The following is a 14847-nucleotide window of genomic DNA, read 5'->3' as shown; positions in this document are numbered from 1 at the left end:
CCCTTCACAGGGTATGTAGGCAGTCTAGCGACCCACTAGATGCAACCGCAAATCCAAACAGAATCCCTGACTCCACCAGTCAAATTCAGCCAGTCCCAAATGAATCACTGACTCCAGTCAAATTCTCCCAACACCAGAAAATCAAATCATTCCCAAATCACACAAAATTCAAAGGCTCTAAACCTTTCAAATCTCTCAAACACAAATCCAAAATAAATGGGTCATCTACTCATTTAAATCTCAAATGCCGGAACTACATGTGGTTTGATCCCGCAAAGGGTATGTAGGCAATCTAGAACCAAATTCATCTAGATGCAACCGCGTCCTAAACACAAAATCGAATCCCTGGTTCACTTCAACCAAATTCACCTAAACACTACTCTAATTCCAAAAATCAAAGCCCTCCAATGAGTCATCCACTCATTGGAACTCTTGAACTACGAGTGGCTTGATCCCTCTCCAAGGGTACGTAGGCAACCCATTCAAATATCCGGGTGCAGCCGCAAAAACAAACAAACACACATCCCGTCAATTGGTTTCTTCATAAATGGAATCAAAGGGTGTTTCCCTGTAACAAGGGATTGTAATTAAGAGACACATTCTGTCTTGAATGGGTCGAACCCAAAATAATAAAAACTCTATTCACTAAATGAATACGAGTGAAATTATGTTGGGTGACATTTACGCTCACTGTGTGCAATTTTCTCTCAACAAACGGTGGCTTCGGAGTCTGCTTTTAGCCTAGGAAAAAGGGTTGTTGACCCATTTAGAGCTTCATTGACTCCTACAATGGTTGAAGGGCTGGTTTGTCTCAATGATTGGTTAAGAGGTGGTGCTTTGAGCCAACAAAGACTGAGTTGGAGCTTTATGGTGAGCTTGAGACGCTTGAATCAGGTAATTTAATTTTAACTTTGCAGTAATTGTTAATTTGAATATATTTATCTGTGTTAGTTTCATAGTTTGTCTGTTTGTGATTGTTGTTTTTGGTTTTCATTAGACTCTGTTGTGACCCAAGTGTTTGACTTTGAGGGATGAAGTAGGTTGCAACTGCTGGAAATCAGACTAATGGAACTACCTTTTGAAATAAATTGTTGTGCTGCTAGAGCAAGTTCTCCGTGACCCAACTTTCTGTTTTTTTTTTCCCTTCTGATTTCATTCAAGTATGAACTGCTTTAACTTTGGTTTGTAATAACTAATAACTTTAACTTTTGTTTGGTACTTGGAATTTGATGTTACTGCCTTTAAGTTCTTTAACTATGGTTTGTAATAACTTTAAATTTATGTTTGGTACTTTGAAGTTTGAACTTGATGTTTGTGCTGCTGGAACTTTGATTTTCTGCTACTGGAACTTTGATTTACAGCTTTGATTTATTGCTGCTGTAACTTTGATTTACTGCTAGAACTTGGAAGTTGGAACTTTGATTTATGTTTGTGCTGCATGTTAACTATTTGGTTTCGAAACAGATTGTTAGACTGTTGGAACTTTGATTTAGTTTTGGAAATTGATTTTTGGTTTGAAATGTTGAACAGTTGGAGCAAATTGTTGATAGTTGATCTGCAGGTTTGACAGATTGTTAATGTTATTTATTTTTCTAGTTGAGGACTTGAGATGTTGATGTCATGAACAGGTTATTTGAAATGTTCATTACTTGATTTATTGAATAGATTATGAGTGGTTTATTTTGTTGATGTTTTGATAGTAATGGTTACTCATTTTAGGACAGCTAAATTTATCGACTTTGGTCGAAAATATGGGAAAAAATAGAAAGTCGAACACAACAGAAACCGATCCGCACCGCACCGCCAAACGGTGTAACCGAAGTAAGCGGTGTAGGTTTTTAAAATGCAGTTGCGGTTTTAAATATAGCACAACCGAATGAAGCGGTTCGGTTGCGATTTTAGTCTAACACCGAACCGCACCGAACCGCGCCCACCCCTAAAAAATCATACTTATATTTCCTAAGTATCCAAGCGAATGTATAAAGTTTATGAAGTTAATAAATATGTAACAAAAGTAGGTTGTTACCAGTGGAGTTGCAGGACAGCCATTTATAACCTGCAAGAATGAACGAAATACAATAAAAAAAAAAATCAGTAACCATCAGAGAGCATTGGATTCTCTAATCAGAAAAGACAATTTTTATTAGAATCTCTATCAAAACTTGATTTTAAAGTTAGTGAAGTGCATGGAATACTTATGAGGAATCATTAGAATTGATCTGTCCTTCTGGGCAGACTTTTATTGTGGATTTGTGGGTTTTTAAATAATTTAGAGCAGCAAGTCATGTTCGTAGAGAGAGAGAGAAAGAAAACCCAGAAAGCCAAAACCAATCAAAACCGCAATAAGGCTCTCTTTTTCATATATATCCAGCTCAACCTCTCTCTCACTCTTTCACTGTCCCTATATCTTCATTCACTGTGTGATGTGGTAGTTAATCTCCCAATGTTGTTCTTGACATGATCGCGTACTTTCAAAGCCTCAAGACATAAACAAAGATTCAAAGTAGGGTACTATAGTTTCAATTACAAACCAAACACAATTGATACACTCCATAGTTTCAAAACCCATGTGATAAAATTTCAATGTCTTGAACTGCTTAAAAATTTTTCCTTATTTTATTCCAGCAATCAAATGATATCAATTGTCTTATAAAGGTTCCTTCACATCTAGAAGAAAAAATTAAGATTAACCTAAAGCCACCAACATACTCCAATACTACAGGAAATAAATCAAAGAAAGCCATAAGCGTGAAACAAAGTCGATATCAGGCCAGAGTAATCTACCCATTTTAACTAATTAGCAGCACAAAAATACACTTGCTCAAGATCAAACAAAGCATGATTTTCCCAACATGGTCTTCATTTTGAGCATTAATTCAGCCCCCTATTTTGGACTTTCTGAAGAACGTCCAAAAAGGGAACCCAAGAATTTAACTCATCACCGAAACCCCAAATCAGTCATACACAAAGAAGGGAATCGAATTTGACAAAAACCCAACAAAGAAACCCTAAATTGAAGAAAAACTGACACAATCATTCATGACATGCAGCATTGATTGAGATGTAGCGTCAATATCAGAACTAAAATTACCCCCAAATCAGTTGAAACTGATGGAATCCGAGTCGTAGATGCTAACAAACAACATCACTTCCTTCGCCATCTCTCTGTGGAGTGAAGTAGCAAAGACACGATAACACAGAGCGGTACGCCAAATGTCGAGGCAAGAAACAGCAGGTAGGGGCAAGCCGATGAACAGTGCCTTGAGAAAAAGTATATAGTAAATACTAGTTACCAACTTCAGAAACAGATTCTAAAATCGCTGAAAATGGAAATCAGCTGCCAACTCCAGAATCAGCAGTCAGAGATATTTCTTCCCCTTCTACTACCCGACCTGATATTGCATATGGACAATACTTGGCTGACCAGCCATGGGCAGCCCGTCCTGACCAACGCCACTCAGGGTCCAACACGTGTTTTTTTTGGCCCCTCTATTTCTGTTCACCTTCTTCCTCTCCTGTTCCCATTCTCTTTTCTCCATTCCCTATCGGCTGCTCACCCCAACCAAGATGACCATCCCCAAACCTCATTTCTCCTCCTCCTTAATCTTCAACCCCTTCTCCACTCCCTATCACCAGTTTCCAGCCATCACCACCGCACCCACCCTTTCAATCAAAGTCTACACCTCGGATCGAGATATCTGCTTCCTTGTCTCCGGCAACGGCAAATCCTCCTCTAAGGTACTACCCTGCTTTGCAGCAGTACTATGCTTTCTTCTTCCACCTCTATCCCCGTCATGAAGCACAGCGCCACCGATGGGATAGAGCGCATGTAGAAGGCTTAATTGGCTTAGGGGGACACGTGTCTCCCACTTAGGCTAACCAAGTTTGGTCAGCGAGCTATCTTCCATTGCATATGCTGTAAGCATTGTAAGTCAATTCATGCATGCACCAAGTGAAGATCACATGGAAGCGGTTCACAGAATTCTGAGGTATTTGAAGACAAATCCAGGTAAAGGGATCATGTTTTTCAAGAATAACCACATCGAGATTGTAGGATATACATATGTAGATTAGGCTGGTTCTATCACTAATAGAAGGTCTACTTCAGGTTACTTTGCTTTTGTGGGAGGTAACTTCGTTACAAGGAGAAGTAAGAAGCAAAAAGTGGTTACTAGATCCAATGCAGCAGCTAAGTATAGAGGAATGGATCATGGAGTATGCGAACAATTATGGCTTCGTCATTTAATGAAGGACTTGGGATTCAAACGCAAGTATGCTATGAATTTGTATTGTGACAATAAAGCAGCCATTTATATAACACACAATTCAATTCAACATGATAGAACCAAACATGTTGAAGTTGATCGACATTCATCAAGGAGAAGTTAGAGTCAAAAATCATTAACATGCTGTGTTAAACAGCGATAAGCGTGTCCCGTGGCCCACAATTATACCGATACTGTCCCAACTTAACCACCGATAGGTGTTGAGTTTTAATTACAAAAGGCCTCGGTACAATTGGGTGAGATCAACCCACTTATAAGTTATATTTTATTTGTCACTTTTCCAATGTGGGATCTTTCCTCTCCAACACGCTCCCTCACGTGCAATCTAGCTCTAGGTCTGCACGTGAAATTAATTAACAATTCAATTCCCACATTGGAAATTGGGACACAAGTCTCATATTGGATACTTGGTCAATATAACAATCCAAGACCCACATCAGACACTTGGTAACAATCCAATCGGAATAATGGCAATATAAGGAACCCAAATTCGGGCCCATGACAATTGGAGACGCAATTGGAGAGAGACCCGCTCTGATACCATGTTAAACAGCGACAAGCGTGGCCCATGACCCACTATTGTACCGATACTGTCCCAACTTAACCACCGATAGATGTTGGGTTTTAATTACAAAAAGCCTCGGTACAATTGAATGAGATCCACCCACTTATAAGTTATATTTTATTTGTCACTTTTCCAATGTGAGATATTTCCTCTCCAACATGCTGCATGTACCTACTGAAGATCAACTTGCAGATATTCTGACCAAAGCTGTTTCTAAAAAAGTGTTTCATAGCTCACTAGACAAGTTGGGTATGCGAGACATATATTCCCCAACTTGAGGGGGAGTGTTACGTGAGCTTCTTAGCACACCAACCTTGACAAAGTGATCTGCTCTATATCAGCATATCTCCACCATTGACAAAGTTGTCCATGCTACATTAATGCCTTGACTTATTTGTACCGTAATAATGTATCAGTAAGCCTTCAACTATAATGGTATGATAGTTATGGTAGCAGTTCTATAAGAGCAGGATTGTAAACATGCAAGAATGTGCTTGAATATACAAAGATACATTACCAGATTTTTTTTTTTTTTTTTTCGGGGCATTTCATTTTACACCCAAATTTCATTACACCTATTAGATTAAACCCACCCATGATTTTTTTCTAATATACACCAAAATCTGTTGATCAGGTTGATTACATAAATAAATTCTGATTAATTGACATAGAAAATAAAACATGTTTTTGTCAGAAATTACTGAATATGCCACAAGCTCTAAATTAAATAAATACATGCACTTCATGAACTAGACCCTTGATTGAAGCTCTAGTAATCAATACTTAATTCTAGGTTTATATATGATTTTCTCTATTTTGTGGTCTGGTTTTTTGTATATAAAAGGTATGTCATCTGTTTCATATAAACACTTGAATGGAAAGCAGACATAGGTTAATAACATATTATACAGCTGTTCTATTTGTAAGGTATGTATGTTATTTCCAATTACAATCTAAAAGTTTTATCTAAAAAAGGTACCTGATCATTAGAATACTTTTTTTTTTCTAGATAATTTGATTTCATGTATGTATCTAACATATAGGAGGTTTACTTTTTATTTCTATATATTCGATTACAACCTAAATGTTGATAGTTTTTGTATAACATCTCTGTATTAGAATTTATTTTTATTTTTTTTGTATCATACCTCTTTGTTAGGTTTTCTATTATATTATACCTATGATTGTATAAACAAAAGTATTATACCTACGATTGTGGTATACATCATTGCGTATTGATCTCTATTAAGCTTGAACATTTCTTTTATTTAAGCCCTACCGACACATACATATTTAGTAGGTACATTAGACATGTATTACTTAAGAGAATGTAAAAGGGCAAATTAGACATATATTTTCATAAGAAAAAATATTGATTATAGGCATACACTCTATATGGAAGGTCTATTAATGTGACTTGGGTGTAAATTAAAAGAAAAGTATGTATGAGTTTTTTCTAATAAAAGGTTGATTTTTTGGGTTTATATCTAATTTTCTCTTTTTTTTTTGGGCGGGAGGGATACAGCAAAGAAACACAAACAAAGAAACGAGAAAACAAAGCAACAGAGTGAAGATTAGCAGAGCTAATCCCTGCTAACCATGAGCAGGAGCAACAGGAGGGCAAGGGAGCCCATCATACAACAACACACGAATCAGAGAGGAAGGAGGGTTTACAACCCAATCTTGGGGACACTTTCCTCTATAAGCAAGAGCAGCAACATGATCCGCAACACTTTCCTCTAAGTTCGTTCCCATCATACAACCCAACATTACCAGATTTGACATCCCCATCACGGTAACCCAAATAAATAGCTTCTTGGCTTGAATCCCTGACACATTGGAAATAGAGCCGAAACTCAACTTTCCTTTAATGTTCTTTTTGTAGTACACCAACCGATCACAGTGAACAATTGAACATAACATGGGTTCAACTGATCAAGGCACAGTTCGTTCTCATAATAATTATACCTTTTTAAAAGAAAAGTTCTTTTCTTTATATTTTATGTTTTTCAATTTTAAGGCTATGTACTCTCTAAGTTAAAAGTGACCAGTAGTAGATAATTATATGAGCAAAGGAAGACCAGCTGACATATGCAATTTTACATGAAATCAGGAAAAGAGAGGTCTCCGTCACAAAACTTGGCTTTAAATATGGGCCAAAATATCTTCTATAATTTGTCTATATGAAAATGATACCGATCTTTCTTAATGCCGGTTAGATTGGGTTATGGACTTATGTGGTCATCAATTAATTTGGCAATGCTGATCGACCTCATTTTAGTTCAATATAAATACAAACATGAGTGAAATCTGATCTAGACAACGAACAAACTTGCTAGTGCAGCTTTATCACCAAATGGCTAATCCATTCCCTTCCTTCTTGCTCTTGATATTCTTTTCCAATATCATATTTGAAAACATACATGCTTGCAACCAAAAAGAACGCAGCTCTCTGCTGTTCTTAGCTCTCACTCTGTCTTCTCCTCAGTTGAATTGGACTTCCGCTGATTGTTGCAATTGGGAGGGCATCACATGTAATCACGGTGGTTGGATCACCCATTTGCAGTTACCTTCCAAAGGACTTAAACTCAAAGAAGGTATTTTTCCATCATCATCACTTGGAAATCTCACACATCTCACCCACTTGAATCTGTCCCACAATTCACTTTATGGTTCTCTAGATCAAACTGAACTCCTCTTGTCCTTGAATGATCTCGAAATCCTAGATTTGAGCTATAACCTTCTTTTTGGAGTGTTACCATCTTCTCTACCATCCTGTCATATTCGGATGGTGGATCTTTCCAGCAATCGTTTACATGGTGTAGTTCCATCTTCTTTTTTCCAACAAGCTTGGAATTTGACTAGTTTCAATGTCAGTAACAACACCTTTTCGGGTCCTTTCCCATCCTTTATTTGTCGTCCTTCCTCCTCGTTACAACACCTTGATTTTTCCTTCAATAATTTCACTGGTAGTATATCTTCTGGATTGGGGAAGTGTTCCAAACTGCAGGTCTTCCGAGCTGGTAACAATTACCTGTCAGGATCGCTTCCAGAAGATATGTTTAATTCTACCACACTTGAAGAGATTTCACTACCTCTAAATTCATTGTATGGAGCAGTGAGTGATAGAATTTCCAACCTCACCAACCTTACAACCCTTGACCTCTCCTATAACCAATTGAGTGGTGTGCTCCCTCTCCATCTTGGGAAGCTCTCCAAGTTGAAACACATACTCCTTGATTTCAACTATCTGGAAGGTTCATTTCCCCTATCTTTGATGAATTCCACGAACCTTGTAGAACTTCGTCTGGGATCCAACAACTTGGAAGGCGATATTTCCATGCTTAATTTCTCCAGGCTTGGTAAACTTGGTAAACTTGACATGCGGAAAAATAACTTCTCTGGTATCTTGCCAATAAGCCTATACTCATGCAAGTCCTTGAAAGCAATTCGATTGAACTATAATAAGCTAGAGGTTCAAATACACCCTGAAATTCTTTCCTTGAAATACTTGTCCTTCCTCTCACTTGGTTGGAACAAACGCCTGACCAATGTGACAGGGGTAATGAAGGTATTGATGGGTTGCAAACGTCTTGTAGTCCTTTCCTTGGCATCTAGTTTTTTAGGTGAGGAAATGCCGAACGGTGTTGAAATGGCAGATTTTAATGGATTTCAAAATCTTCGACTTTTAGATTTGAGTTCATGTAACCTTAGTGGTATAATTCCTTCATGGCTATCGAAGCTGAAAAAGTTACAGGTCTTGGATCTGAGTCACAACAGAATCACTGGCTCAATTCCAAGTTGGCTGGGGACTCTTCCAAGGCTACAAACTTTAACAATGCAATTCAACCAACTTTCTGGAGAATTTCCAAAGGAATTGTGCACACTACCTATGTTAGTATCTGGACAAACTGCAGCTCAAGTAGGTCGTATTTATCTTGAACTGCCTTTCTACTTCCGTCCTAGTGCTGATGCAAAACCTTTGCAGTACAATTATATATTTTATGAACCAGCTATACACCTAAGTCACAATTGCCTTGGTGGGAATATACCTATTGAGATTGACCAATTGCAGCTTCTCCGATGGCTGGATCTTAGTGCTAACAACTTCTCCGGCAACATTCCAGACCAAATATCTAACCTAAAGTACATTGAGATACTGGATCTCTCCATGAACCATTTGTCTGGAAAAATCCCAGCATCATTCACAAGTCTTAATTTCTTATCAAGTTTCAATGTCTCGTACAATAATCTCGGAGGACCAATACCATCAAGCACTCAACTCCAAAGTTTCAATGCTTCTGCATTTGAGGGGAATCTGAAACTTTGTGGTGCCCCACTGCCAAATAAGTGTCAGACAACAATGGGTGCTGATGCACCTGATATGAGCACCCAAGATGCAGACACCAAGGAGCAACAAATTCCATGGTTTTATGTTTCTGTTACACTTGGGTTCATTACAGGATTTTGGGGAGTCTGTGGTCCTTTAGTGCTGATGAGAAAGTGGAGGCATGCATATTACCATTTCCTAGACAATGTACAAGACAGGTTCCATGTGATGATAGCAAAGCGTATGGCAAGCATAAAGAGAAGGTTTGTTTAGAACTTAGATAGTAGACATAGTACTCTACTACTCTTATTGTAATAATCATAATAAAACAACAAATTTTCATTGACAAGCATGAAATTTTCACATATATTTACTTATAATTCACATGATGTAGATCAGTGCCTGTAGTTGGCACGCAGAGGAATTAACAATACATTATTTCTTTTTGTGGCAACTAACAAGAAATTCATATGCACATATATTTGCCTCTGTAGGCCACTTGTGTGGAGAGAACTTGAGAGCAACAAGCACAAAATTCTTGCAACAGATAGAAACATATGAACTCCTTATTCTTCTTCCAATTCCAACTCCATTTAGTTCTTTGTACCTGCAACACCATTAAGGAAACTACATTAGTCCACCAACATTGACATTGTCAGTCTTGCTTCCACAAGGTCACAAAACTTGGCTATAGACTCCATGACAAAATATGGGCCAAATATCTTCCATAATTTGTCCATATAAAAATGATACCGATTTGTCTTAATGCCGTTCGGACTGGGTTATGGACTTGCTGATCCTTCTGGGAACTTATGCATGTGGTCAGTAGAACTAGGCTGATCATGGCACAGTTCGTTCTTATAATAATTATACCTTTTATTTATTTTTTATGTTTCAATTTTAAGGCTATGTACTCTATAAGTTAACACTGACCAGTGGATAGTTATATGAGCAAAGGAAGACAAGCTGCCATATGAAATTAAAACAAAATCAGAAAAAGAAAGGTCTCTTAGATTCCACTAGATATATGCCCCGCGCGATGCTGCGGTTTGCACTTTTTTATTCTTCCTCAATTTTTTGTATGTATAACAATCAGAACCATAAACTAAGAAACGTTTATTGGTGAATGTCATAACTTTACATATTACAAAAGCTGGTATTTAAGTAGATTTGTATATTTACATATTGCAAAAATGGAATTTTGGGATAGAAGCTTTGCCATCAACAGTTACGTGTGTATGAATGCTGCAGAAGAATCTCCCATGACTACAGTATTTCCTCATCAACATTCTGAACACAGTTGTGATCAATACACACCAATCAAAAGCCATCCCACACGTTTTATTAACAGAATCAAAACAGAGTATAATATCAGAATCCTCCCCTGCTTCTGCATTAAAAACTGCAAGTTTCATGAGAATGTGTCTTACCTAAATCATCACATCTCCTGCCATTCAAGGTTCACTGCATAATCTTTGATTAAGATTTTCACAGCTCAATTTTGCTTCCGGCTATGCTTCAGGTAGGTGTCTCTTTTAAATACCAATGAGCATATAAGCCAGGTCAACTCCTAGAATGAAAAAACAGCTTAATTGCTGAAGTTGTAACAAAGAATTTGGACAGCAGGTCAACACAACAATTACCTCAATGCCTACATTGTAACAAAAAAAAAATTCAGCCACCAAGACCAGAGACCAACTCCATAAGTCATAACTGATAAGAAAAGAAGAATACTCCTTTTGAAAAGTCCACAGCAGGATCAAAGATTGAGCCAATAATAAGTGGGTATTGTTTTTCTTGTACGTCATCCCTAATTTTCATGTTTTTCATCTCACTGGGCAACTGTATTTCCACTGCCGTCTCCTAATCCAGATGAAGGAGCCACACTTACAGAGCCCATGAGCACTATCAAGAACTGAGATAATTGTCTTCTAGATTCCCTCTCACCTCAATCAAAATAAATCAATAGCATCCCTACAGAAAACGTATAAACATATTAGCATTAATGTTAAACAATACAAATTATGTTAAACCATTGATTACAGTGAACTCTTTAGATGCTTCACATTTCACAATTCAAATGTATGATCAAATTTATTGAATTTAGGTTTGGGATTGAAAGCCCCTGGAGCAATTCCAACGTTCCAAGGTTCTCTGAGTACGTCCTAGAAAACACACAAATAATATCGCACATAATTTCAATCTAATGAGCAAGGAACCATTACATCTGTACAAATTCTATCCCTATGATGGAGTTAAATTCCAAGGTTTTTGCATTCGATATAACAGAAGAATCTAGAAAAGCAAAACAATAATAAATTTTCTAAGCATTTTCGATAAGCTGTGGTATAGTCCGGTTTACTTGGATATCCATCTCTGGAAAAGCTTATTTCTTTGGTGGTTCACTGATGTCCACATGTCGTCCGATCCTTCTGCTTATTTTCAGCTTCCTCGATTAAAATCCTCCACTGCATTCTTTTCTGCCATCTTAATTAAGCAGATGTCTTATATATTACAACTCACGTTCTGCAAAAGATAGGTATTGAAATTCAGGAAAAAAGGAAGATACATAAAAGCTTAATACACAAATTTTCAGTACAATAAATTACTTCAGCAGTGGGAAAAAAGCCAAATGTTATTTTCACAGCTAGGTTAAACCCAATAAATAAACATTTAATGTTACATTAAAAGATAAATAGACTTCATGTTTAACCCCAATCTGTGAAAAAAAAAATGTCAATAAGACCACCGTGCAACACAGCAATATTGAAGTACATTAGAGAAGAATCGATCACATTTGACATTGTGAGTATTTTGAGAAATGAAAGAAGAACGCATCACATTTGACACTGTATTTCGGCTTAATGCAACACAGCAATATTGTATAGATTCTCGTCAACTTAAACTTTTTTGAGTTCAGATAAGTTGCTGACTAAAATCAATATTGTTTAAGCTTGCTGGTATTTTGATATTGCCGCGAATTTGGTGAGGACAATGGGTTCCATTTGTCAGATCCCATCTGCAGGAGTAAAATAAGTTGCTGACTAAATATTGTTTAAGCTTGCTGGTTTGTGCTGGTTTTGGGTGAAATACAAACATTAAAATCAAAGAAATAAGCACATTAGAGGAGATTTCATATAATGCAACACATCAATATAGAAGCACATTAGTGAAGAATCCATCACATTTGACATTGTGAGTATTTCGGCTAGTTAGTTTACAGAATGGTCAAGATTGTGACAAATACTTGGTTTGCAGAAAGACAATTAAACTTAAAAAACAGGATCTTAATCCTAACAAAAATGATCAAATAACAGACAATTGGGATAACCATATCATTCTCTTTTTTTTTTGGTCAGACAAATCATTTAGTTGTGGGTGCTTTCATAATGAGCATGCGTATCATCAAAGATGTAAACTTTATTGTGCAGATATGAGAGAGGAAGCATACTTGAATATGGTGTCAATGTGGGTCATCATTGTTCCCTCATCCTTTAGAAAAAGTTTAGCTCTGTATATCCATGTGAATATGGCTGAAGCTCCTCTACTTCAATCATACTTGTGCTTCCCTTTTCAGTCTATTGGCCCCTCTCCCATAGTTGGAGCTACATTGTTCAGATGAACACCAAAATTAAGCATGAACATTCAACTCATTAGATTGAGATTTCTAAGTAACAAAATAAGAGAATAAATCAAAGTTACCGATTGAAAGCGAATTTCCCCGTAAATTTTTTATGGCGTCGGCAGCTGAATTTCCATTTTCATCCTACAGTTTGATCAGATTGGAATCAAAAGTTCCACACTTTTAGGTTTATTGAAGAAATTCGATGATGCTATAAAGAAAAAGAAAATACCTGATCTTTGAGCTTCCTGTACTACTCCATTTTCACACTCACTCATCTTTTTCTCGTAAAATCTTCGGTCTTTTCAGATCTTGCTTTAAATTAAGATATTATTGTATAGGAAGTAAACCCAGAAACTGGGAAGACGAAGAACATTTGAGGAAAGTGAGATTAGATTCCAGAATAATAGATCAACCAAAAAATTCATCAAATTTCATAGATAAAACAGATTTCAGTTGAAAAAGAGGAGCATAGTTTATGCCAAATGCAGAAATTGAAGAAGCAGGAAGTGAATTACTTTACTGATAGAGAACACAAACAATACTTCAAAAGTGTGCAGAGCAAGAATTCGAAGGATTACCTTTCTTGGTAAGCAGTGTCTCCAAATTGAGGTTTGGTTACCAATGTAGCCAAGTCATACTTCAGTTAAATGAAATGGTTGTCATCTGCACTATTTTGCAATTCTTTTTTTCTGAACCAATTTTGTTTTACTTAAACTACAGATTGACAGTAGCTCTACTTATATGTTGTTCACATACAAATACACCAGCCTAACAGCAGTTTCAGATAGCAACACTGTTGCCTGAAGGCATTTGCTCTCTCAGCTATGGTGGCCTGTTTCAACACACAAAATCAACAGCGTCAGCTACTATATTCTGACAAATAAAGAACAAACCTTTTGTGGACAATAAAACAAGATTCCCAGAAGGCCCAAATGGGTTGGAGTGGGGGTGAATTATACAATTAATCCATATCGTGAATCGAACTTTCCCACATGTATAAAACTATCAAAATTATAACCATAAATCTAATGTTATATACAATGGTAGCAAGTCAAAGACATACTCAACTTAATAGATTGAACAGCCCGAACATAATCTTTCAGGGGTTGACATCGATGGCTGGAGAAAGATTTGAGAGGTTTTGCTGTTGAATGATGCGGGAGAAACTCAAACTAAGAGAAGAGGAAGCGGTGGGTTCCAAGTCTTGGTGCAAACTAACCTGTACAGGTAAAACGGAACATCTTCCAAAACAAACCCAACCCTCGATTGTTTCTTCGCTCTCAGAGTTGCTGTGTGTCTATCTTGATCACCGTCTCTCTCTCTCTCTATCACCGTCTCTCGAAGCCTCCACCTCTTATCGTAAAACAATGGCAAAATCCTAGTTGAGGCAAGTAGTAAGGGTAAAACCGTCGCTCGGGCCAAGATGAACAGTGATATACTTACTATTCATGAACAGTATACTGGCGGAACCAGGATCAAATTCTTGTCTATGTTAATTAGAAGGGCACAATATTGTTTTTTTTTTTTGTTTGGAACTCAGTGGGAGGCTCATGCTCACGCCTTTATTATTTTGGATCAAAACATACAACGGAGGAGACATAAAACCAAACCCCGTAAATTAAAAACTACAAGCATACATTTATTGTAAAATAACAATAAACTCTCCAATCTGCAACACAAAATGCACATCTTTAAATAAAAAATAATCACAAGTTCACAACATGATCAGAAACCAAAGAAAGCATCAAGAAATCCCAAAGCCCAACAAAAGCTCATTCACTTATTGTTACATACTTACATCACCGACCATCAGACCATGATCAACAAAGAGTCAAAGACATCACTACATCAGTCGGTAATTCTAACTAAAAATATATTCATTCATGATTCATGAATCATAGCCTATTATCGATTTATCAGATTAGCCTATGAGATAGCCATCCGCTGACTGACATGGAATCAAGATCCTGAGGACCTCACTCACCTCAGCTAACAAGATCATCACGACCTCACCGACCATGAATCAAGATCCTCAGGACCT

The 14847-nt window shown here is 37.1% G+C and overlaps 1 protein-coding gene and 1 long non-coding RNA gene across 4 annotated transcripts; one reads left to right on the top strand and one right to left on the bottom strand.

Moving 5' to 3' along the window:
* The first annotated feature begins 7156 nt into the window (after nt 1-7156).
* Nucleotides 7157-9624, top strand: LOC133733373 (receptor-like protein 2). Its single transcript, XM_062161015.1, has one exon. It carries the CDS (start codon nt 7208-7210, stop codon nt 9452-9454), a length of 2247 nt encoding a protein of 748 aa, XP_062016999.1. The 5' UTR covers nt 7157-7207; the 3' UTR covers nt 9455-9624.
* Nucleotides 9625-10276: 652 nt separating this feature from the next.
* LOC133733377 (uncharacterized) lies at nt 10277-14185 on the bottom strand. Of its 3 annotated transcripts, none has more exons than XR_009857654.1 (9): nt 13870-14185; nt 13385-13638; nt 13036-13160; nt 12884-12947; nt 12633-12786; nt 11544-11707; nt 10825-11155; nt 10612-10751; nt 10277-10471 (listed from the first exon to the last, which is right to left on the bottom strand). It is a non-coding gene; the product is annotated as an uncharacterized LOC133733377 (long non-coding RNA). The 3 variants fall into 3 exon arrangements; XR_009857655.1 differs by having other exon boundaries at nt 10612-10832; nt 10916-11155; XR_009857653.1 differs by having other exon boundaries at nt 10612-11155.
* Nucleotides 14186-14847: the final 662 nt, after the last annotated feature.

Source organism: Rosa rugosa, chromosome 2 (genome assembly GCF_958449725.1).
Source record: "Rosa rugosa chromosome 2, drRosRugo1.1, whole genome shotgun sequence".
In the NCBI taxonomy this organism is placed as follows: Eukaryota; Viridiplantae; Streptophyta; class Magnoliopsida; order Rosales; family Rosaceae; genus Rosa; species Rosa rugosa.
Note: the sequence above shows the minus strand (reverse complement) of the source record. Positions and strands in the feature narration are given on the sequence as shown.

Excerpts from the sequence above, each read along its gene's own strand:
- LOC133733373 (XM_062161015.1), top strand. The coding sequence starts at position 7,208 with ATGGCTAATCCATTCCCTTCCTTCTTGCTCTTGATATTCTTTTCCAAT.